Genomic DNA, 24,912 nt, shown 5'->3' with positions numbered 1-24,912 from the left:
ATTAAATATAGTGAACAAACAGAAGACAGAGGGGATTGTTGGATGAGAGAGGGTGGAAGGAGGGAAAGGCAGAAAAAGACATGGAGAAAATGAGTTGCACAGAGTCAAAGCTTCTACCTGCTCCCCAAATGCTCACTGACCCTTGCTTCTGGAATTGCTACCATGGATCTGCAAGCTTGTTTGGGCTTCAGGGGTCACTGAGACACAAGCTGGAGGGCAGAATAGGCACACCCAGCACTACTTCATTCATGAATGGCCTCAGCTTCACTTCTGACATTTGGCCCATAGTGACACAGGAAGATGATGTATTGTGTGCTAAAAGAATGAATTCTCGGTATGCCAGCATCTCCACTACATTGTCACTTTGATAGCTGACCTAGCTTTCTTTCTTACTTTTTATTGCAGTAATGAGGAACTGAAGCCAGGGCCTTCGGAGCGTCCTCATCTTTAGAGACAGGATTTAAGTCTCACAAAATTTACCACTTTAAGTTATAGAACCAATGGCACAAATCTGTAATCCCAGAATTTGGGAGATGGAGGTAGGAGGATGGGAGTTCTAGGTCATTCTCAGCTCCATAGGGAGTCAGGGCTCAGCCTGGAACAGGTGAGACCATGTCTCAAACAAACAAACCGGATTTTAAAGTGTAGGATCCATTTGGCATATTCATAAAGTCGTGCGGCTATCTCCAATGCCCAGGTGGCTGCCACTCCCTGTTCTTACAATGCACGGCCTTTGGGAATGACAGATCTGTTTTCTATCTGAGTGTCTCTCCTCCTCCTGAGGATTTCATGGAAATTGGCAGATCCCTTTGGACGCAGCACATCACAGAGGCTCCGCCCTCTCGGTGGCCAGCTATCACTGGATTGGACGCGCGGGTGGGTGTGCACAGGGGCATCCAATCGTTCTGGCGCCTGCAGTGCAGCTAGGTGTGCACGCGCGGAGGGTACCCGGGACGGGTATGGCGAACTGGTGGCGCGCGTTTCCACGGGCGGCGCGGCGCTATCCGTGGCCCACTAACGTGCTGCTCTACGCCGGGCTCTTCTCAGCGGGTGATGCTCTGCAGCAGCGACTACGGGGCGGCCCAGCCGATTGGCGCCAGACGCGGCGAGTGGCCACTCTGGCCCTGACTTTCCACGGAAACTTCAACTACATGTGGCTGCGCCTGTTGGAGCGCGCGCTGCCAGGCCGCGCGCCGCGCACAGTCCTGGCCAAGGTGCTATGCGATCAGACTGTCGGAGGGCCAGTAGCCCTCTCTGCCTTCTACGTCGGTGAGGAGCCGGGGCGGGGCACTGGAGGCCTGGCAGGAGGCTCGGGTGGGGAATGTGGGGTAGGGAACCGGGAGACCAGAGATGTGAGCCACAGGGGTTGAGGCAGGAGATGACGACTCTGTGGCCCAGGAACTAAGACTGGAAGGAAATCCTGAAGCAGTGACCAGAGGTCTGGACATTGGGGGACTTGAGTTTCCGTGAGGAAGAATTTGGGGGCCGCTGCCCGGGGAACTGGAGATCCCATGTGCCAGGGATTCAGAGGGCTAGTGCCAGCGCTGAGAGACTGAGCTTGGCAGAGTTTAGAAGGGGAAGGGAGTGTCTCTTTTCCTCCAGAAAGAGGCATATTCAAGAGACTCTAGCTTAGCCCTACAGCAGCTACATCCCTGGACTCCACCTGTTCTGGGAAAAGCCACACCTGCGGCTCTGCGGCCTCAATCCAAAAATGTGGGATCAGTGACTCTGGGGGCCAAGTGGGTAGAATCTGTGATTATAGAAAAGTCATTTCTAGGGTCTTAGTCTAGCTTGGGCAACAAGATTTCCCTGAGGGGGGTGGGGTCACATGGAGAATGGGAGGGGCTTGTCTACCTATGAGGGAGCTGTTTTCACACTGAGCTGGATGGGCTGACTTTGGGAATCTTTACTGCCTGGTTTACTGAAAACAGCAAAAGGTCTCATGGTTCTTCTCTCCTTAGCAATTTCTATGTCCTAAAAGGCAGTGACAATTGGGGAGGGCCACTCCACGTTTGGAGAGTCTTCTCCAGGGACGGAACCTGACTTTGGCATTGGGGATGGTATATCACCAGCAACTGAGCCTAAAGCTGTGATAACTGAATTATATTTGCAGTCCTTAGTTTGTTTTTAATCCTGAGACAGGGGCTTACTAAGTTGCTCAGGCTGGCCTTGCATTCTCCCACTTAAGCCTTCCAAGTTGCTGAGATGACAATCTCACCCCACCAGGCTCAGCTTATTGCTGTCTTCTGAAACCGAATGAGGGTAGGCAAACCATCTGGAAGAAACTTACCCTCCTCTGGGAGGTATTTTAGGGAGTTTGTGATCACTTCCTTCCCTTCTGTAACCCACAGGAAACATCAAAGACCTGGTGGCCTGTTATAGTCTCAGCTAATGCCACGGCTAAGGTCAGTGAAGTTAGAATAGACAACCAGAGAGCAAGAGACTTCTGATTTGCCCAAGCTCTGTGCCTTGTTCTCTCGTGTCATCTCCCAGCCAGCTTTGCAAACACAGCCCAATACTTACTGTAGCTCGGTACAGCGGGCATTGGTTAGGAGCCAGGAACTAAGACTTGATGGGCTAGATTTCTACTTAATCTTTGAGCGACCACTTTGGTGGATACTCTTACAATTCCCATGTTAGATAGGCGTGGAGGCATGGAGGTATGGAAGTTCACCAGAAGACAGCATGGGCCAGGCTTTTAGCCATGTGCTTTATCTCAATATACATAGTAATTGCATGTATGATCACTCTGTGACTAGAAAACATCGATGTCCCAGGGGGGTAGGGATGCCTATGACGAAGGCCTGAGGCCTTCTGATATATCACCTGCCTAGATTTTTGCTGCGTCTTACTGTTGGATTTCTGGTTCAGTGTACTCTGCCTCATGAAGGGGGACATGGGTGTGTGAGCTAGAATTTAAAGGGGACATGGGTGTGTGAGCTGGAATTTAAGGTGGACATGGGCATGTGAGCTGGAATTTAAGGTGGACATAGGTGTGTGAGCTGGAATTTAAGGGGAACATGGGTGTGTGAGCTGGAATTTAAGGGGGACATAGGCGTGTGAGCTGGAATTTAAGGTGGACATGGGCATGTGAGCTGGAATTTAAGGGGGGCATGGGCGTGTGAGCTGGAATTTAAGGGGGACATGGGCGTGTGAGCTGGAATTTAAGGTGGACATGGGCATGTGAGCTGGAATTTAAGGTGGACATGGGCATGTGAGCTGGAATTTAAGGGGGACATGGGTGTGTGAGCTGGAATTTAAGGGGAACATGGGCGTGTGAGCTGGAATTTAAGGGGGACATGGGTGTGTGAGCTGGAATTTAAGGGGAACATGGGTGTGTGAGCTGGAATTTAAGGGGAACATGGGTGTGTGAGCTGGAATTTAAGGTGGCTACTTGAAAACTGGTAGTTGGGTGTTGCCCTGTGCCAGGCCTACCTTGAGAAATGATGGATTAAGGAATGGGACACCTGGGCAGGTTCTTGCTATTAGCCTCCCTGAACGCTAAAAATAGACAAAAGTTATGATGTATAGTATAGTCTGGCCTCGAACTCATGGTGCTCCTCCTGCTTCAGCCTCTTGATTGCTAATTTTAAAGGGCCACGTGACTAGCTAGCTGTATTTTCCTCCTTTTAACTCTTCTCATCTCAGTGAATTTTAGGAGGGTCAAACGATGTGTGTAGGTTGATGACTGTATGCAGGTGAGGACTGGCACAAGTTAGGTCCTCTTGTCCTGTATCACCTTGTGGAATTGCCGCTTTCCACATTTCTTACAGAATGTCGGGCAAGTCTTAGGAATGTTCATCATGTTTGCAGGAGTGCTATCAGCTCAGAAAGCTTTGTTTTTATTTTTTTTTAAGGAATGAAGTTAGTGTGGGAGAGTGGCAGTGTAGCTCAGCAGTAGAGGGTAGGTTTACCATGCTTGGACCCTGAGTTTAATCTCAGCATAAAACAAAACAAAACAAAACCCCAAACAAACAAAAAAGGAAAAGAACAAAAGAAAGGAAAAAGAAAGTGGAAAAAGATTAATTTTTTTTCAAAACTGAGAGCTGGGCGGCAACTTTGTTGTCAAAGTTCTTTTTTAGCAACTGGGTTCCACTTCCAGCAACATGGAGCTGGGCATAGTGCTTCCTACCTGCAGTCTCAGCCCTTGGGAGGTAACGGGAGGAGGATCTCTGTGAGTTTGAGGCCAGCCTGGTCTTCACAGTGAGTCCAAGGCAGCCAGAGTCATACAGAGGGCAACAAAAGAAAGCGTTGGAGAGATGGCTTGGTAGTTAAGAACACTTGTTCTTGTAAAAGAACAGGATTCAATTCCCAGCAGTTCACAACCATCCACAACACTGTGGTGCACAGCCATCTATATGAGCAAAAACAGTCAAATATATAACATAAATATAAAACATTTTTAAATACTTAAAAAACAAAAACAAATAAGGAGACAGAAAGATGGCTCAGTGTGTAAAGGCGCTTGCTGGCAAGCCTAACAGCCTAAGATGGCCCTTGAGACCCACACGATGGGAAGAGAGGACTGACCCAGCAAACTGTTCTCTGACAGCCACACTCAGTGACAAGCGGAAGCACACACCATTGATAGATAGGTAGGTAGATAGATAGATAGATAGACGGACAGACAGACAGATAGATGACAGGTAGATAGATATAAAACAAAACATAAACAAGGAAGTCACCAACAACCTCATTATCCAATGCTAGTATTAGCTTGCATTTTGTGGCTTCTTCATTTAGAATCATTCTGCTGTACCTTTTATTCCTGGCTATTCTCACGTCCTATTTGGTGTTCCATTAAATGTTAGTTTTAAAATAGAGATATTCCCGTTTTCCTGTTGGGTCAACAGCGACTTGTCATGACTGAAATTTGATGTGCTTGAATGCTGTTAGAATGTGAAGTCTCAACACAAATGGTTACACAGAAGTTATTCCTGCTTCCTTTGGGTGTGTTTTTGTAAACAGGAATGAGCCTTCTCCAGAGAAAGGATGACATATTTTTGGACCTGAGGCAGAAATTCTGGAATACATATAAGGTAAGACAGGCTTCTGAAAATATAACCATATCTTTTAAATATTTTAAACTTAAAGAATACTTATTTCCGGTGCTGACAAGAAGGCCTAGTTTACTGCCAAACCTGAGGACCTAATTCTATCCCTGTGGTCTACATGGTGGTAGGAGAGAACTGACTCTCACAGATGTTCCTGAACTCCATGTACTTTCTGTGGTCTGCCTGCATGTGTGCATGAGCATGTTATCAAGTGAGTGCATAGACAGACAGACAGACATACACACACATGCATTCATGCATGCACACACATGCATGAATGAATATGATTTTTAAAAAAGGAGAACTTTGATGCAACTCTTTTTACAATGCCTAATTACCACTGAGTTCCATGCTTGCCCTGAGTTTGCATGCTTTGACATAGGTTTCATTTAATCCAAGCCAGCCTTGAACTCTTGATTCTCCTGTCTGCTTCCACCTCCAAAGAGCTGATTACAGACTTACGTCATGGTGCCTAGCTCCCTAGCTTTTTAAAATTAATAACAGTATTTATTTAGTGGAATAGGGACTTGGGAGTGTGGTGATCAAAGGGCAACTTGTGGGAAGTCTCTTCTTCCACTGTGAGAATTCTAGGGTTGAACTCAGGTAATTAGACTTAGCAGTAAGCTCCTTTACCCACGGAAAGCTTCTTGCTGGCCCTACTAGCTTTTCTTTTATTCTCTTCTTCTCTTTTATCCTCCCTTCCTTCCTTTCCTTTCCTCCCTCCACCCTTTTTTTCTTCCTCTCCCTCCCTCCCTCACTTCCTCCCTCCTCACCTTCCTTCCAGCCTTCCTTTCTTGAATCCTGGTCTCTATAATTTGACCAGATGTGTTCAGTTCACTGTAGCTCAGATAGGCCTTGAACTTCTGATTCTCTTGAGGAGCGGAGATTACAGGTTTATCCCACTAGGATTGGCTTCAAACAGCTATGCTTAAATTAGGACTTAAAGTGAGGCTGATCAGGGAATCCAGTATTTGGACAAAGCTATCTTAATTTTGTTACATTTTGTTTTGTTTTATTTTGAAAACAAACATCTCGTGATGTTGCCCAGACTGGCATACCATTTTGGGGCTCAAGCAGCCTCCCAAGTAGCCAAGACTGTAGATTGGTGCACCAATGTTTCTAGCTTAAATATGCTTGGACAAATAAATCCCAGGAGGCCTCCAGCATCTCTGCTTCTTGGAGGCAAGAAATAAACCCTATCACTGCATTCAGGCAGGTGTTTATGATGACTTCTGACTTCATTAGATTTATTCATTTTTATGTATTTATTTTTACACTTCAGATTTTATTCCCCTCCTGGTCTACCCTCCTACTGTTCCACACCCCATATTATCCACCACCTCCATTCTTATCATACAGATCTTTCACTTGTCTGGTTAGAGTTATTTTATATTATCCGTGGCTATTATGAAGGGAGTTGTTTCCCTACTTTCTTTCTCAGCCTGTTTATCATTTGTGTAAAGGAAGGCTACTGATTTATTTGAGTTAATTTTATATCTGGCCACTTTGCTGAGTTGTTTATCAGCTAAATAAGTTCTCTGGTAGAATTTTTGGGGTCGTTTATGTATACTATCATATCATCTGCAAATAGTGATACCTTCATTTCTTCTTTGCCAGTTTGTATCTCCTTGATCTCTTTTTGTTGTCTTATTGTTCTAGCTAGCACTTTGAGTACTATATTGAATAGATATGAGGAGAGTGGGCATCCTTGTCTTGTCCCTGATTTTAGGGGGACTGCCTCAGGTATCTCTGCATTTAATTTGATGTTGGCTGTTGGTTTGCAGTAAATTGCTTTTATTGTATTTAGGTATGGGCCTTGAATTCCCTATCTCTCCAGTATTTTTAACATGAAGAGGTGTCATATTTTGTTAAATGCTTTTTCTGCATCTAAGGAGATGATCATGTGATTTTTTTCTTTGAGTTTGTTTATATGGTGGATTACATGAATGGATTTTTTTGAACCAACCTTGCATCCCTGGGATGAAGCCTACTTGATTGTGGTGAATGATGGTTTTGGTGTGTTCTTGGATTTGATTTGCAAGAATTTTATTATTTTTGCATCAATATTCATAAGCGACATTGGTCTGAAGTTCTCTTTCATGGTTTAGGTTTGTGTGGTTTAGGTATCAGAGTAATTGTGGCTTCATGGAATGAATTTGGTGGTTTCCTTCTGTTTCTATTTTGTGGAATAGTTTAAGGAATATTAGTATCAGGTCTTCTTTGAAGGTCGGGTAGAATTCTGAACTAAATCCATCTGGCCCTGGGCTTTTTTTGGTTGGGAGGTTTTTAATAACTTCTATTTCCTTATGGAATATGGGCCTGTTTAGAAAGTTTACCTTCTCTTGATTTAACTTTGGTATGTGGTATCTGTCTAGAAAATCATCCATTTTGTCTAGATTTTCCAGTTTTGAGTATAGACTTTTGTAGTAGGATCTGATGATTTTTTTATTTCCTCAGTTTATGTTGTTGTGTCTCCGTTTTCACTTCTGATTTTGTTAATTTGGATACTACCTCTGGGCCCTTTAGTTAGTTTGGCTAGGAATTTAACTATCTTGTTGATTCTCTCAAAGAACCAACTTTTGGTTTTGCTGATTCTTTGCATTGTTCTCTTTGTTTCTATTTGATTGATTTCAGCCCTGAGTTTGACTGTTTCCTGCCTTCTACTCCTCTTGGGTGAATTTGGTTCACTTTGTTCTAGAGCTCTCAGGTGTGCTATGAAGTCTAGTGTAAGATCTATCCAATTCTTTACCAGTGCACTCAGTGCTATGAATTATCCTCTTAGCACTGCTTTCATTGTGTCCCATAAGCTTGGGTATGATGTGTCAACATTTTTATTAAATTCCAGAAAGTCTTTAATTCCTTTATTTTATCCCTGACCAAATTATCGAGAGTTGTTTAGTTTCTACATGTATGTGGATTTTCTGTTGCTTTTGCTGTTATTGAAGACCAGCTTTAGGCCATAGGGGTCTGATAGGACGCATGGGATTATTTCAGTCATCTTGTATTGGTTGAGGGTTGTTTTGTGGCCAATTATTTGGCCAATTTTGGAGAAGGTACCTTGAGGTGCTGAGAAGAAGGTATATTCTTTTGTTTTAGGATGAAATGTTCTATGCATATCTGTTAAATCCATTTGGTTCATAACTTCCATTAGTTTCTCTGTGTCTCTGTTTATTTTCTGTTTCAATGATCTGTCCATTGGTGAGAGTGGGGTGTTGAAGTCTCCCCTATTATTGTGTGGGGTTCAATGTGTGTTTTGAGCTTTAGTAAAGTTTCTTTTATGAATGTGGGTGCCCTTGCATTTGGGACATAGATGTTCAGAATTGAGACATTCTCTTGGTTGATTTTCCCTTTGAATATGAACTGTCCTTCCTCATCATGTTTGATAACTTTTGGTTGAAAGTTTATTTCATTGGATATTAGGATGGCAACTCAAGCTTGTTTCTTGGGAGCATTTGGTTGGAAGATCTTTTTTCATCCTTTTACTCTAAGATAGTGTCTGTCTTTGTTATTTAGGTGTGTTTCTTGTATGCAGCAAAATGCTGAATCTTGTTTGTATATCCAATCTGTTAGCTTATGTCTTTTTATAGATGAGTTGAATCCACTAATATTGAGAGATATTAAAGACAGATTACTATTGGTTCCTGTTACAATTGTTTTTGTGGTAGCTTTATGTGCTGTGGTTCTCTCCTTTTGGCTTTGCTGTGAGAAGCTTTCCTTTGGTGTAGGTATCTTTCTTATATTAATGAGTTTTCCTTCTAGGATCCTCTGTAGGGCTGGATTGGTAGACAGATACTGTTTGAATTTGGTTTTGTCCTGGAATATTTTGGTTTCTCCATCTATGTTGATTAAGAGTTTTGCTGAGTATAGTTGCTATTCTGTCTAAGTTCCATCCCCACAGCCACCTGGGAAGAACCAGGTATGCTCCGCCACACAGTTGCCTGGTAACTGCCAGCTGTGCCTAACTATAAAGGGGGCTGTGTTGCCCACTCTTCCCTCTCTTCCCTCTCTCACTCCTCTCTTGCTGTCTCTTGTTCTTCCTCTTTTCGTGTCCTCTTTGTCCCTGTCCCTTCTCTCCCCACCAACCCCTTCTCTCCATGTGCTCATGGCCGGCCTTTCCTCTCTTCTTCTCTCATTAAACCTCTCCACGTGGAAGCATGTTGGCTCCATGTGATTTGTCTAGCGCAAACCGAGATTTAAACACCAACATTGGTGGCTTATATATGGTTTTTGATCTCCCTGTGCTTACATGGCCTGGCTCCCCACTGCTGCTGACCATGCGGCAGAGGTAGGCCTTTCCCAACGCATGCCTCTGTCACCTGCTGCGGCCCCCAGCAACCCCCCCGGGGGGCAGCCTGAGGTCAAAGTGCTCAAGTGGGCTGTGGAAAGAAGGAATGGAGAATCGTGCAGCTGCTGCCCCACATTACTCCTTGTGTCCCGCCATTTCATCCATTTCATCCATTTCATCCATTTCATGCATTTCATCTGCTGCGTACCCTGTGCTGTTGGACACCGCCACCTGTTGGCTACTGTGACACTCAGGGCTTTCACCACATGAGTTACTGCTTCAGTTACTGCTTTAGCTGGCTCACAAGCAGACTTCTCCATGAGCTGCTGCCCTCCATGGTTCACCACATTGTTCTAGCTTTTGCCCCTTAGACAGGCCCTCGTCAACCACAGGATTCCACTTTCCTGCTACCAGACTGCAGCTACAATCTCCACACAAACACCGGATTGTTAGGTCTATTCCTGTTGGCAAGGAGTACCGCGATTTCCCAAATAAAGGCTGGCCAGCTTTTCTGAGATTATGGGAATTTCCTTAGCTGACGTACTGGATAGGACCTCGATCATTGGGTGGAGTTTCCCTCAAAAGCTTGCTCTGGCTCCTGCAGCTGACCTGGGTAGGAACACTTTCTGGCAGCTCCAGGACCACTCAGACACCTGGCCTGGTAGAGTACTACCATTACCATTAATTCCTCCTGGGACACCGGTGTGGAGTTAATTGATGACTTTCCCCAAAGAGCTATTCATGGTCTTCAAACGTGCCTCCAAATACACTGTTAGGATATCTTTTGGAGAATTTCAAAACTTTAAAATTAACACCTCACCTGAGTTCATCAAAATTGATACACCTATGCAATAATGTCTGGACCCAATGTTCATTAGATAATGGTTCAAAATGGCCGCATAATAGCACTCCAAGTTCCTCAATTTTTGGGATCTTCACAATTACTGCCAGCAGTCTGGTAAATAGAAAGAGATTCTTTATGCCCAAACATTCATATACCTCTCTGTGTTTTGCTTCCCATGGCATCCTGCTTAGGTAACCTGTGTCCCAGGTACTGGCTGGTCAGTCCAGCAGGCCTCCCCATCTCTGTAATGCCCTGCATGCAGCTTCCCGATTAGCCATTCCCAAACCTTGCTGTGCTCAGTGCCACAGGCTTAAATCCACCCAGTCACAGTCTCACATATGGTACGGTTTTCTTATTCCTTATCTCTGTTTATAAGCCCTGTCAAAGTTATTTAAGATTTTTCATCCCTACCCTGTCTTGACATATGATCCATACCTCCTGAGAAATGCTGGTGAGTTTGGGAGCAGGACAGTCTTAAAACCAGTGATTTTTGAAAAACTACAAGAGGTCATCCAGGAAGAAACAGGAAAACCCATTCCAATATTTAGAACGCCTTACAAAGGCTTTATTGTAATACACTAACCTAGACCCTGAAAACTCAGAAGGTGAGCAACTTCTGATGACCTATTTCTTTTCCCAGAGTTATCCTGACCTAAAAGACAAACTTAAAAAGCTAGAGAAACAGCCCCTAACTTCACAGGCAGAAGTTTTGGCACTGGCCTTTAAAGTGCCATGGGAGAAATGAGAAGGCTCACAGACAAAAGCACCATATGCTGGCAAAGGCTGTCTGACCAGCCTCAGCCACTGCCCAGGACTCCTGGTCTTCTAAGGCTAAGGGACCACCAGGCTCCTACTACAGATGTGGTCAACAAGGTCATTGGGCAGGGGCTTGCCCTAACTTCCACAAGCCAAGGGACTATGTTCTAGATGCCATCAAGGGAGACACTGGGCTGTCGATTGCCCTCGTGTTGTGTAGGACAGGGGACATCATGCCCAGGTAACCCTCTAGGGGATCTCCTAGGCTTGGCTATGGACGACTTGGACCTGACCACTGCCATCACCAGCAAGGAGCCCTGGTAACCATCATGGTATGTGGGTGGGCCATCTCCTTCCTCTTGGACACTGGGGCCACCTACTCGGTCCTAATGGAGTTTTGGGGACCCACTTCTCTCTCCCGTTTCTCTATCATCGGGGTAGGGGGCAACCTTAACTTCCACTCCAAATCCCACTACTTAGTTACATTTTTAGGGGTGCACCTCTCACTCATTCCTTTTTGGTAGTGCCAACATGCCCTGTCCCTTATTGGGAAGTGATCTTCAAGCTAAGTTGGAGCCTCTATTTTGCTCCACCCATTTGCCCAAACTCAAGCTCGTCTGCAGCCCTCTGCTCCCTCTAGCCAGCCAACCTACTAACATGAACATGTTACTTCCTTTACCAGCTTCTCAGGTAGACTCCCAAGTCTGAGAGGTCCAGAACACCCCCACCCCCACCCCACCCTGTTGCTAAACAGTCTTTTCAAATAGGATCTGGAAACCACTTTCTCTATCTGTCTTTTCGTCATGACAAACTGTTTTAAGACATCTAGGACACATTCTGTTGGACAAATTCTTCCTTTTGCTCCACAAAAAGCTTACCTTAAAGAATGTTCATGTTGTTAACTCATGTTATCTTTTTTGTAAACTTATAAGCTACAGGAAACCCACTCAGACCTACCTCTCATGGACCAAATAGACTCCACCCAGATAAGTACATCTGCTTAAAGTTCCCACTAACTACCTATTCCAAAGGGCGGGATTCCTCTGGGTTTCAAATGTACATCTAAGAGAAAATTTTTTTCTCCCAAATGCACTTAATCTTATTCGCTACCTATAATAAATATATATGTGTGTGTTTCAGCATCTTGTCAAGTCTAGGCGCTAACTAGACCCAGGACAGCTCCAGAGAAGCCACCTCCAGATGTTCTGGCCTCCTCTCACAGATACAGACGCTTCTACTGGACCTGTTCCTTCTGACCTATCCTCAGATGGTTCCACAGACCTTGGACAACAAGGAAACAGCCAACTCTTAAGACTGGACAAACATCCCATACCCATTTTTCTAGGTTCCATAGAGACACATCGCCCCAAAGCAAGCAGGAAGTAGTCAGAGATCACGATGACCCTATTCCTGCTCCTCTAATTATTTTTTTAAAATTAGACCAAAATGGGGGAATGTTGGTATTCTGTCTAAGCTCCACTCTCACAGCTACCTGGGAACAGCCAGGTATGCTCCACCCCACACCCCACAGTTGCCTGGCAATAGCCAACTGTGCCTGACTATAAAGGGGGCTGCTTGCCCCCTCCTCACTCTCTTCCCTCTCTCACTCCTCTCTTGCTCTTCCTTTTCTCGTGCCCTCTTTGTCCCTGTCCCTTCTCTCACCATCCTTACCTCACTTCCCTCCACATGCTCATGGCCAGCCTTTCCTCTCTTCTACTCTTTTTCTCTCATTAAACCTCTCCATATGGAACCATGTTGGCTTGGTGTGCTCTGTCTGGGAAGCGGCCCGAGATTTAAACTCCAACAATAGTAGCCTGGGCTGGCATTTGTGTTCTCTTAGAGTCTGCATGACCTCTGACCAAGCTCTTCTGGGTTTCATAGTCTCTGTTGAGAAGTCTGGTGTAATTCTGATAGGTCTGCCTTTGTATGTTACTTGGTCCTTTTCCCTTGCAGCTTTAAATATTCTTTCTTTGTTCTGTGTGTTTAGTGTTTTGATTATTATGTGATGAGAAGATTTTCTTTTCTGGTCCCATTTGTTTGGTGTTCTATAGGCTTCTTGTACCTTTATGACCATCTCTTTCTTTAGGTTGGGGAGGTTTTCTTCTAGGATTTTGTTGAAGACTTTTCAGGTCCTTTGAGTTGGGGATTTTCATTCTCCTCTATTTCAATTATTCTTAGATTTGGTCTTTTCATTATGTCCTGAATTTCCTGGATGTTTTGGGTTAAGAGTTTTTATGTTTTGAATTTTCTTTGACTATTGTGTCACTCTTCCATAATATCTTCTACACCTGAGATTCTCTCTTCTATCTCTTGTATTTTGTTGGTGTTGCTTATATCTGTAATTCCTGACCTCTTTCCTAGGTTTTCCCTTTCCAGGTTTGCCTCCATTTGTGTTTTCTTTATTGTTCTCCTTCCACTTTTAGGTCTTGGACTGCTTTATGCAATTCCTTCACCTGTTTGTGTTTTCCTGTATTTCTTTAAGGGCTTTATTTGTTTCCTCTTTAAGGGTTTCTACCAGTTTACTTGTGTTTTCCTGTATTTATTTCAGTGAATTATTTATGTCCTCCTTAAAGGACTCTATGATTTTCATGAGATAGGATTTTAGGTCAGCTTCCTGATGTTTGCTGGTCTGGGTGACTCTGTCTGGAGCCTGTCTCCTTTGTCCCTGGGTTGCTTCAGGTCTTGTGGTGGCCTGTGGCCCCGGCTGCAGCAGACCCCCTGTGGGGCCTTCCAATTGGATGGTATTCAGAGGGGCAGAGAAACTGCTGCTCTGTTGTCCTACCTGCAGTAGACCCCCTGGAGGCCTTCAGACTGTTGGATCTTCAGAGGAGCAGTCAAACTGTTGTCCTCTGTTAAGCTATTCTGGAGGTGGGCTGGGGGGAGGGGGAGAAGGACTGTGGTTTCTGTTTCTTTGTGTGTAGCCATACTCCAGGAGACTTTCAGTCTTTTGGGTCAGTTGCCCTGCTTGCCATAGTGCCCCCGGGAGGTCTTCAGACCGTGTCAATTGCCCAGTTGCCCTGTGTACAAAGGACCTTTTGGGATGCTTTCAAGCTGTGGTCTCCTGGGTGCAGTGAATCTCCCGGGATGTCTCCAGTTGTGGTGTCAGATGCCCTGGGTGCAGCAGATCTCCTGGGATGTGGTATCAAATGCTCTGAGTGCAAGGGATCCTCTGGGATGCCTCAGGATATAGTGTCTTCTGGGGAGCAAACTAGCTAGCAGTCTGTCCCAGCATGAAGGGGATTGGTATTCAGTGGGGGTGGGGGGAAGGCGGTTTGGGGGGATGGTGGCTCCTTGAGTCCACTGGGCTCTCTGTGGCAGCTGTGGGACTTCAGGGGGTTTCTTACCAAATGCAGAGTGCAACGTATTTTCTGATATGTCACAGGATATAGCCTCTTCCAGGGAGCAGACTCCATTAGATTTATTCTTATCAGCAACTACAATTTATTTAATAGGTTTTTAAATCTATTTGCAAAATAGGAGTTGTAGGTTGTGGGTCGGCCATGGAGTCACTGTTTCCAGGTGTGAGTTCTGGTGAAAAGAACCTTATGTCCCAAAGGTGTTTCCAAGAAGGATGATGTTTCCCAGGATTGTTCCTAGTAAAGTAAGTCCCCTGCAGTGTTCTTTATTCAGTACAAAGGTCTATGTTGCTGTTGAACCAGTGAACCGAGACTGTCTTGTGTTCGCTGAAGGCTTACTGTCTTCAGGCAAAGTCAGGTTCATTTATCAGCTCTGATCCAGCACTAGTTTGACTCAACTAATAACAATCAGGTAGATAAAATTTCAGGATTCCAGAATATATACCTAATTTTTTACATGTACTTTTTACATGCCCTATCCAGAGCAGTGCTGAGGAATAGAGGTATAGCTTGGTGGTAGAAGTGTTTGTTTAGTGGGAGGTGGGAAAGGGATCTCTTAGGGTAACCCCAATACCTAAAAACACAAAAACCAATACAATGTGAAACCACATTGAGCTATCACTCGAACTGTTTCTAGAATCTTCTGAAGGATGTTACTGAGCCCCAGAACCAGAATTGTCCATTTGGTGATTGAAGGCAGAGGGGAGATTTGAAGGCACAGAATCCCCTGGTTCCCTCTAGTTAGGGACATTTCCTTCAAGGAGAGTGTTTAGAGCTCCTGCTACTTCTAGGGTAGAAACCGTGCCTCCACCAGAGGTTTTGGAATGAGATTTCCTTGTTCTTTATTTTAGAAGGGAGAATGAGGTTAGAGATAAAACATGTCTGACATGTTTTATTAATTTATATATTGATTGATTTTGTTGTTTGTTTTGAAACATGGTCCCATTTGTAGCCCAGACTGGCCCAAACTTATTGTGTAGAGCAATCCTCCTGCCTGAGACTCCTGAGTGCTGGAATTATAGGCAATACAGGTCACCACACTCTGTTGTACATCTAATGTTAGAAAAAAGCAGGAAGCTGGAGGGGTCTAGGTTAGTTACTCTGTTGGCCTTCCTGTGGAGTTTCTATCTGCTTAGAGGCCGCAATCCTTCCTCCTGTTCTTTAAGAGTCCCCAAGCTCTGTCTGCATCTGTCTGAGTCAGGTGCTGGGTGGAGCCTCTCAGAGGACAGCCATGCTAGACTCCTGTATGCAAGCATAACAGAGTATCGTTAATAGTGTCAGGAATTGGCATTTGCCAATGGGATGGGTCTCAGGTTGAGCCTGCTAATGGTTGGTCATTCCTTCAATCTCTGCTCCCTCTCCTGTGACTGCATTTCTTTTCTTTTTTTAAGATTTATTTATTTATTATTTATAAGTACACTGTAGCTGTTCTCAGACACACCAGAAGAGGGCATCAGATCTCATTACAGATGGTTGTGAGCCACCATGTGGTTGCTGGGATTTGAACTCAGGACCTCTGGAAGAGCAGTCAGTGCTCTTAACCACTGAGCCACCTCTCCAGGTCGACTGCATTTCTTATAGACAGGATGAATTTTGGGTCAAAAGTTTTGTGGGTGGGTTGGTGTCCCTGTCACTCCACTGGGATTCCTGCCTGGCTCTAGGAGGTTCACCACTCACTTCTGAGAAAGGTCTTACTAAATTGCTCAGGCAGACATGGAACTTGAAGTCCTCCTGTCTCAGTCCCCCAAGTAGCTGAGACCACAGACCTGTGTGTCTTCCCTCCTTTCTCTTTTCCTCTTTCCTTACCTCTCCTTCCCTGCTTTCCTCTTTTCCCTTCCCCCTTTTCTCTACAGTGCTGGGACTAGAACTCAGGGCCTTGCGCATGGTAGTCGGTAGGCAGCTGTGCCTCTGACTCTGCCCTGAGCTGCCTGATGTGCTGTTTGTTGGGTGGTGAGTCTTCCCAGCCCTGGTGCTCCCCAGGTGCTGTTCAGCACCATTCTGTGAGCATAGGTTTGCTCTTCATCCCCAGCTACATCTTTATTGTGGATATGTACTCTGGGTTCTTCTTTTTCTCCCAGCAGTTTATAATTCATTACTGTGTTTTAATTATTTTTGGTATTCTCAAGCACTCCAGACTTGGTCAGTGGGAAGTGCTTCAAGTTGATTTCTGTGTCCCTACAGCATCTCCTGATATATATGTGTATCATATATATATATATATATGAGAGAGAGAGAGAGTCTACCTCCCAAGACCTAGGATTAAAGATACACCACCACACCTGGCTCATGTATATTTTTTTAAAAAAAAATTACTTCTTAAAGCATGGAGGCTTATACAACCCCAATACTTAGGAGGCCAAGACAGGATGACTGCCATGAGTTTAAGACTAAACTGAGCTAGAGCAAGACCCAGTTGCAAAAGAAAGTCAATAAAAATAAAAATTTTTAAAATTGAGAGGTTGGCAAGATGGCTCAGTGAGTAAAGGTGCTTGCCATGAGGATTGAGGTCCTCAGTTCAATCTCCAAGACTTCTAAAAGTAAGTATCTTCTGACCTACACACACACACACACACACACACACACACACTAAATAAACATAAGAATTTTTGTAATTTCAGCCTATCCTATTCTCTATCAAAAGATAGCTTAGATATATTGTTTGCATATTGTCTCATAAAGAATTGTTTGGATAAGCCAGTTATAGTGGCACACATCTTTAGTCTCAGCAGTGGGGAGACAGAGTCAGGTAGATCACTGAATTCTAAACCAGCCTGGTCTGCATAGTAACCAAAGCTTCAGGCCAGCCAATGACAAACAGTCATATTCTGTCTCAAAAAAAATTTTTTGTTTGAATATACTTTAAAGAATTCACTGATAATAAATGCATCATGTATATTATAGCTGATACTCACTTGGAAATTATAATGTATAAATATATGTGATTATTTTTAAAGTGCTGGTTTCTTACAGAATCTCTGACTTTTCATTCTGCAGTTATGATTATAACCAATAAATATTGGCTTACAAGCTGTACCTCCAAGTCTCTTACTCTCTCAAGACTTCAAGCAATCTTCATGTAATCTGCTCTGAGTGCAATCCTGTCCTAGCTGGGCATCCTACCTACCTGGCATTTATTATTCTTTTATGGAGCAAACTATGTGTTTGGTTTGTGTGCCTACACAGCATTCTAACAGGGCTTTCCTTCATTCCAGACTGGTCTGATGTACTGGCCTTTTGTGCAGGTGAGTGCTAAGCTTTATAGAATCTGGTGCTGGGCCTTGGTGCAGTGGTAGAGCATTTGCCTAGTAAGTGCTGGGTCTTGAATTCAGTCCCTAGCGTGGAATGAAAACAAAACCCAAAACAGTTTTTGTTGCCAGTATCTTCCTAACAGACTCTCTCTGTATTTCAGCTGACCAACTTCAGCCTTGTCCCTGTGAACTGGAGGACAGCATACACGGGACTCTGTGGTTTCCTCTGGGCCACCTTCCTCTGCTTTTCACAGCAGAGCGGTGATGGTACAGTGGCGTCCATATCCATCCTCCTTCGCAGGAAGGAGGCAGGTGACAGGTCCCCAGAGAAGTAAGGTGTCCAGGACTCCCTTCCTAGGACTCAGTTCTATCTCTCCATCGCTCTCAATCATCTGCAACAAGCTTTCTTCATTGACCAATTGTGGACTCCATCATGAAGAATTACTATTCCATAGGCCCACTTGATTTGAAATTATCAATGATTATTTTAACTTTTATCCAAGCCTTTCCCAGTCAATCCAGTCTGAAAAGTCTTATTCTCTGGTATTTTCACTTCTTTAATGCTTTGGTTAAAAACTACAACAATGGCATGTAACATTTGAGAATCATTAATAGTGCTATTCTAATAGCCAATTGAATTTAAAAAAAAAAAAACAAAAAACTCCAGTTTTGGTTGTATTTTTAACCCAAACTCTCAGGCTATTTCCTACATACTTTGGAATCTGATTGCCTTTTGTTCTTATAGTAAATTTTTATGTATATAAAATTCAGTCAAGAAAGTTGAATAATCAGTCCCCCTATGTATTATTATGCCAACACTAAAATTCTGTAATTAGATGTTTTTAATCTTCAAAAGGGAATAGTATTGGATATATTCTGTATAGAATATTTTATTGATACTGCCTACTTTTTTAAAAAGAAGGTTCTCTCTTTGTGTAGCTCAGGCTGGAACTCACTGTGAACCCCAGTGAAGCCTCATCTCTCCAAGTGCCGAGATTACAGGCTTGAACCATTATATCTTCCTCTTTTGATTTTATATTGCATCACCCAAGCACAGGTTTTTAAAATCGATGTCTTTTAGCTTTGAGAAGATACAGTTGACCAAATACCCAATGAAACATTTGATTTCTGAATGAAATTTCTAGAAAACTAATCATTTCTTTTCTCTCTAATGAAGAAGTCTAATCCGTATTAGACTAGTGTACACAGTTTGTAGTAGCCCTCTTGCCTCCGCATTCTAAATATTGGGATTACAGTCATGAGTCACCATGCTTAACCAGGGTCTTACACAGACTAGAGCTCTGCCACTGACTGCATTCGGGATCCTGATAGTAGTCTTTTATAATTCAGTGCTTTAAAATTCTTTATCTTTATACTTCAAAGTGGACACAGCAATCATCAGCCAGTTTCCCACATTTGTTCAGTTTGTCTAATCTCAGCCAGCCACCTTCAGGTTTCAGAATCATGCAAATAACCAGGCCTGGACGTGTGTGCCTGTCTACTCAGAAAGCTAATGGAGGGCGATCATTTCCACCCAGGAGTTCAAGACTGGGCTGGAAAAAATAGCAAGTTTCTGCTTCAAAACCACAAAAATAAAAGATTCAAAACTATGAGTGTCTTAAGAAATTTCAGGGCTGGAGAGATAGCTCAGCGGTTAAGAGCACTGACTGCTCTTCCTGAGGTCCTGAGTTCAATTTCCACCAACCACATGGTGGAGCACAACCATCTGTAATGAGATCTGGTGCCCTCTTCTGGCCTGCAGGCGTACATGCAGGCAGAACACTATACATAATGAATAAATTAATCTTAAAATAAATTTCAGCCATCTCACCTAAAAATTGTCCCCGTGTCTCTATTCCTTCTACTGTCATATATGACAAATTTCAAGATGTGAAATAGTGAATGTATAAGGTCAGTTTTATAATTCATGTTTAAATTTCTAAGCAATTAATTAATTGTTTGTAATATGTATAAATTATAAGCATGCACCATCTAAGGGTATAAATTATGGAATGTAATAGAAATTATTGGGGTGGTATGAAAGTATATTCCTGTATTTTCACTTGTTAATTGCTATTCCCTAAGTTACTTGCTGGCAGGATTTGGATATTGTCATTTTTATGGCCCATCACCAGTTTTCTATATGTAATTGTTTGTCCTTCCCACCACCCCAGGAAGATTTTCTGAGACTATCATATTAAAAGGCAAGCTGCCATGGTGAAGGTCAAGCAGTCCTCAGTGCCAAAGGGCAACCCTAAGAGATTGATTGGGCGCTGTCCTGCTACTGATTGGTTCAAACTGGAATGTGGCTTTTTGTATGATAAATAGCTGACCGCTGGAGCTGGGGCAGGAAGTATGGGGCATAACTTCTGTGCAGGCAGACACATGGGCAGAGATGCAGGAGACTTGGGCAGATCCAAGGGGACTTGGAAGGAGGCAGATGGGAAGAAGGAGGCAGAAGGAAGCTGGAAGCATGAAGTGAGAACCACATGGAGAGATGCTGTGGTGGCTTGCCCATGGGAAGTGGCACTATTAGGAGGAATGGCTTGTTAGAGGAAGTGAGTCACTGTGGAGATGGGCTTTGAGGTCCTGTGCTCAAGCTCTGACTGTGAGGAGAGACCCTCCTCTGGCTGCCTTGGGAGAGAGTCCCTTTTTGTCTGCCTTCAAAAAAGATTTAGAACTCTCAGCTCCTTCTCCAGTACCATGTCTGGATGCTGCCATGTTCCCCACCTTGATGATAATGGACTGAAACTGTAAGCCAGCAAACATTAAACGTCCTTTATAAAAGATGTCTTGGTCTTGGTGTCTCTTCTCAGTAATAAAATCTGAACTGAGACAGATAGTGTAAGGGTCTGAAAATGGCTGAAGCAAGACCCCAGGCTCAGATAGTATGCAAAGACAAAGAGCATTTATTCTGCAGAAACAGCCAGCACGTGGGGGTCAACCATTCATCAAAACGATAACAATGGAGGAACTCGCAGGCCCCTATTTATGCAGGGATGGGAGAAATTATCTAGAGGGTACATAATCTCTAATGTGATTGGCAGGCGCCAAAGTGGTGACATTAGTACAATTTTTATTGGCCAGTATGTTCTATATTTAGACAGTGGGTTAGGTAATCTAAAATTTCATTGGTGGGTTCTAGAGAAGTCACATGGGTCAGCTTCTAATTGGCTTGTGCCAGATGGAGAGAGGTCTCTCATTCTTACGTCAGGAACAAGGACAAGATAAGGCTCCTATCACAGATGGCCTATCCTAAGATAAGACGTTTCCCTATTCTTGTGGTTATCTCCAGACTGCTCTTTGGGAGGGGGTTTTATGCCTTTGTTCCTGGAATTTATGGTCTGTTCCTCGAGGTGGTGACTTATGGCCCAGTTCCTTTTGAAACCAGGCCTGGTCCTAAAATGGAGACAAATGGGGTTTATGTCATCCTTTCAATAGAATGGCAGAGAAGTCAGGATGAGTTACGTAACTAGCTGAGAGACTGCTCCAGCAAAGAGCGAACAGCTTAAACTATATAGAAGTCTCTGTGTCTTAACCATATCTTAAGTGGGATCTGTGAAACTCTCACAACAAGATATCAATGCATTTTATATTGGGGCAGCAGGAAGTATGTTTCTTGATGATTGCATGCTTTTAAAAGTTGGTTGGGGATGGAAGCCTGCCTGTAATCTCCGTGCTTGGTAGGTAGAAATGGGGCAAGGTGGCTTTAGCTTCACTAGCTCAATGGAATCAGTGAGCATAGAGTTCAGTGGCAAATATTGCATCAGTGGATTGGTTTGAATGAGAATGGTCCCATAGGCTCATATATTTAAGTGCTTAAGCACTTATCATCAGGGAGTGGCAGTATTGGAAAAGGTTAGGAGATATGGTATTGTTGGAGTAGGTGTGGTCTTGTTGGAAGACATGTGTCATTAGGAGTGGGCTTTGAGGGTTCTAAATCCAAGCCAGGCTCAATCTCTGTCTCTGTCTCTGTCTCTGCCTGTCTGTCTGTCTGTCTTCCTACTATCTGTGATTCAGTTGTAGAACTCTTGGCTACTTCTCCAGCACCATGCCTGCCTGGATGCCACCATGCTTCCTGTCATAATGATAATGGACTAAACCTCTGAAACTATAAACAAGCTCCAATGAAATGCTTTCCTTTCTAAGAGTTGTGGTCATGGTGTCTCTTCATAGCAATAGAACACTGACTAAGACAATCACTAATGTGGAGAGGGATTAAAAAAAAGATACCTTATGTCAACCTTTGGTCATTGTGTACACATTCACACCTGTGAACATGCATACACATGCATGCATACTACCTTCACATACACACAAATTAGAAAAGCACACACACACACACACACAAGATGATGAAGTACCTGAACTTTGGCCTGACACATATGCACACAAATATAAAAATATTTATAATATGTATAAATATACATATATGTACTTAGGGATTTGGAGTGTAGCTCAACGACAAAATGCTTGCTCAGGGATTAGTCAAAGAAGGAGGAGAGGGAAGACTAATGTATAATTTTTGATCATTTTTTAGCTTTGCAAAACATGTAGTACTTCTGTTAAGCCTCTTTGCAATTAAGATCCATGCATAAATAGTACCTTACTGGTCATTTTCATTTGAGGGAAAACTGACAAGTTACTGCCTTATCTATATCATAATGTGGTGAGAATTAGACAGTTTGAAATCTGGTGCAAATTTTTGTAAGAATTGAGTTTAAAAGTTTGTTTGCAGTATTTACATATTTTTAAAGTATGTTTAGTGGGTGATTTAACAGAGTCAATGCAATTTGTCAGTTAGGGATTTGTATATTCTTTGGAAAAGTTAGAAGAAGTCATTTAACGACTAAAGGAAATTAGAGATTCTTAGCCAATATGGTTGATGGTTTACCCCTGTCTTAACAGCAGGGAGATATAGGCAGGATGACCAGGAGTTCAAAGTCATTCTCAGCATATTCAAGGCCATCTTGGGCTACCTGAGCCCCTGTCTGAAAGGCAAAGCAAAAATAAAACAAAAGTCAATTTAGAAGAGAAAAGAAAAGGGGGAACTGGAGAGATGGCTCAGTTGGTTATGGGCTTGGGCTGCTCTGGCAGACTGGTGGTACACTTGGTTCCCAGCTCCCACCTGGCAGCTTACAACCAGCACCAGACATGTGCTCAATACACATATACACATAAAATAAAAATAAATTTTTAAAAAATCTCTGAGAAAGAGGTAAGGTGTACTAGTAAAATCTCTGAGTTCAAGACCAACCTGCTCTACATAGTTCTAGGCCAATCAGGGTTACAAAATGAGAAATTACAGTTGTTGGTATTCTGTCTAAGCTCCACCTCCACAGCTACCTGGCAACAGCCAGGTATGCTCTCCCCACAGTTGCCTGGCAACAGTCAACTGTCTGACACTTTTTAAAAGGGGCTGCTTGCCTCCTCTTTTTTTTTTTTAAGATTTTACTTATTCATTTTATATATGACGAGTACACTGTCACTGTCCTCAGACACACTAGAAGAGGGCATCGGATCTCGTTACAGATGGTTGTGAGTCACTGTGTGGTTGCTGGGAATTGAACTCAGGACCTCTGGAAGAGCAGTCAGTGCTCTTAACCACTGATCCATGCCCTCCTCTTTGTTGTTCTATTCTCTGATCTTCCCTGTCCCTTCTTTCCTCATCTCATCCCCTTCCCCCCACATGCCCATGGCTGGCCTCCTCTCCTCTTCTCTCATTAAACCTCTCCACGTGGAACCATGTCGGTTGTGTGCTTTATCCAGGTGCGGACTGAGATTTAAACCCCAGCATTGGTCCTAACAAGTTACTAAAAGTTATGGTTATGATATAAAGAAGAAAATACATTAACATTCTAGTGTTTTGCCAACAATTCTTACTTTTATTTTAATGATTTGGAGGAGGGGAGATTACATTTCCTTTACATTAAAGCCTAGAGTTAAAGAAAATTAACTTCTGCCTTTGGAGTGTATCTAAGTAGGGCCTCCACATTAACTTTGTGACTACACTGAGCCAAAATTTAAACCGTAAACCTTCCATAGAAATATAGAAGCCACAACTCTTAAGTCATCTGCCTTTCCGGCTGCTTTGATTACTATTTTTCAGGATTCATTTGGAGCTATGGAAACTATTTTTTTCTACATGGGCAATTTACTTTTAGCTCAGTGGAATTCTGTGTACATTTTGCTGTGTTTGCCAAAACACATTATGTCTAATACATACTTAACATATCCAGCAAACAGCTTTTATTTGCAATTAGGTTCATCTTCTGAGAGTTAAAAAGCTAAAGGGTTTCTGTGCCTGAATTATTTTTATGAGACAGACTCTCATGTAGTCCAAGCTGCCCCTGAAACTATGTAGCAGAGGTACTTCTGCCTGGTCCCAAATGTCAGAGTTCATTTGCATGTCTTAGAGTCCAAAGGACCTAAATTGTCATAAATCTGACCAACACTTTTGAAAATTTTTCTCTTAATATAGTCAGCAGCTTGTAAACAAAAAGGGAAATCTGAAACTTAAAGATAATAGCCTTAAAGTTTAAATATAGACATGAAAAGACATAAGTAGGAGCTAGCCAAATACATAGGAAAATCTTAACTTATAGAGGGCATGAGGGCCTCGTGCTCACAGACAAGCACTAGGGGAACTAGAAATGTTAAACATGCATGATTATTTCCTCAAAGGAAGAGATGTATATAACCTGTGTTTAGCCCAGAAGGCTGGGAATGGATATGGTTAATAGCCTGGAGATCTTTGCACAGAGGCCACATTTGGCTCCTCTAGATTCTTACAATAAGGACTGGAGGTGGCTAATAGCCTAGGTGAGCTCTGTAGAATGTCTTAAAATTTTGAAACTGTATGACTTAGTACATATGAAAAAGACATGGATCTGAATGAAATGTGGCAAGTAACTGCCTGTTTTGTGTTATTGGTGATGTTTACTCTAAGAAAAATGGAAGAATAAGGATATTTACATCCTGTAATCTTCTCTAACGGTCTTTATTGAAAACTGAGATACAATTGGGTTTGTTTGCTTTTTCATTGCTTAATTTTTTTTTTCCCAAATGGCAGCTCACGTTCTGTTCTGCGTGCATAGCCATATAGCTGCCTGTACACTGCCATGCTCCCGCCATGATGATAACGGACTGAACCTCTGAACTATAAGCCAGCCCCAACTGAATGCTCTACTTTCTAAGAGTTCACAACAACAAAACTCTAACTTAGACAAGTGAACAGGGCTGGAACACATGATGTTACGAGGTCAGCTCAGATTTCAGGTTTGGGAAATATTCTCATCTTGTTCTATGGATATTTTCTGCTTAAGCGTTGTAAACTAGAAAATTGAAACAAGTCCCACTAAAGCAAAAA

General features: G+C 43.2%; 1 protein-coding gene across 2 annotated transcripts; it reads left to right on the top strand.

Annotated features, from left to right (window-relative positions):
- The first annotated feature begins 928 nt into the window (after nt 1-928).
- On the top strand, nt 929-20,332 carry Mpv17l (MPV17 mitochondrial inner membrane protein like). Of its 2 annotated transcripts, none has more exons than XM_032912599.1 (4): nt 929-1,269; nt 4,969-5,039; nt 17,508-17,537; nt 17,705-20,332. In XM_032912599.1, exons 1-4 carry the CDS (start codon nt 960-962, stop codon nt 17,876-17,878), a joined length of 585 nt encoding a protein of 194 aa, XP_032768490.1. In that variant the 5' UTR covers nt 929-959; the 3' UTR covers nt 17,879-20,332. The 2 variants fall into 2 exon arrangements, 1 of the variants encoding a protein (XP_032768490.1); XR_004389051.1 differs by lacking the exon at nt 929-1,269 and adding an exon at nt 14,417-14,540 and having other exon boundaries at nt 4,966-5,039.
- Nucleotides 20,333-24,912: the final 4,580 nt, after the last annotated feature.

Source organism: Rattus rattus, chromosome 9 (genome assembly GCF_011064425.1).
Source record: "Rattus rattus isolate New Zealand chromosome 9, Rrattus_CSIRO_v1, whole genome shotgun sequence".
NCBI lineage: Eukaryota > Metazoa > Chordata > Mammalia > Rodentia > Muridae > Rattus > Rattus rattus.
Note: the sequence above shows the minus strand (reverse complement) of the source record. Positions and strands in the feature narration are given on the sequence as shown.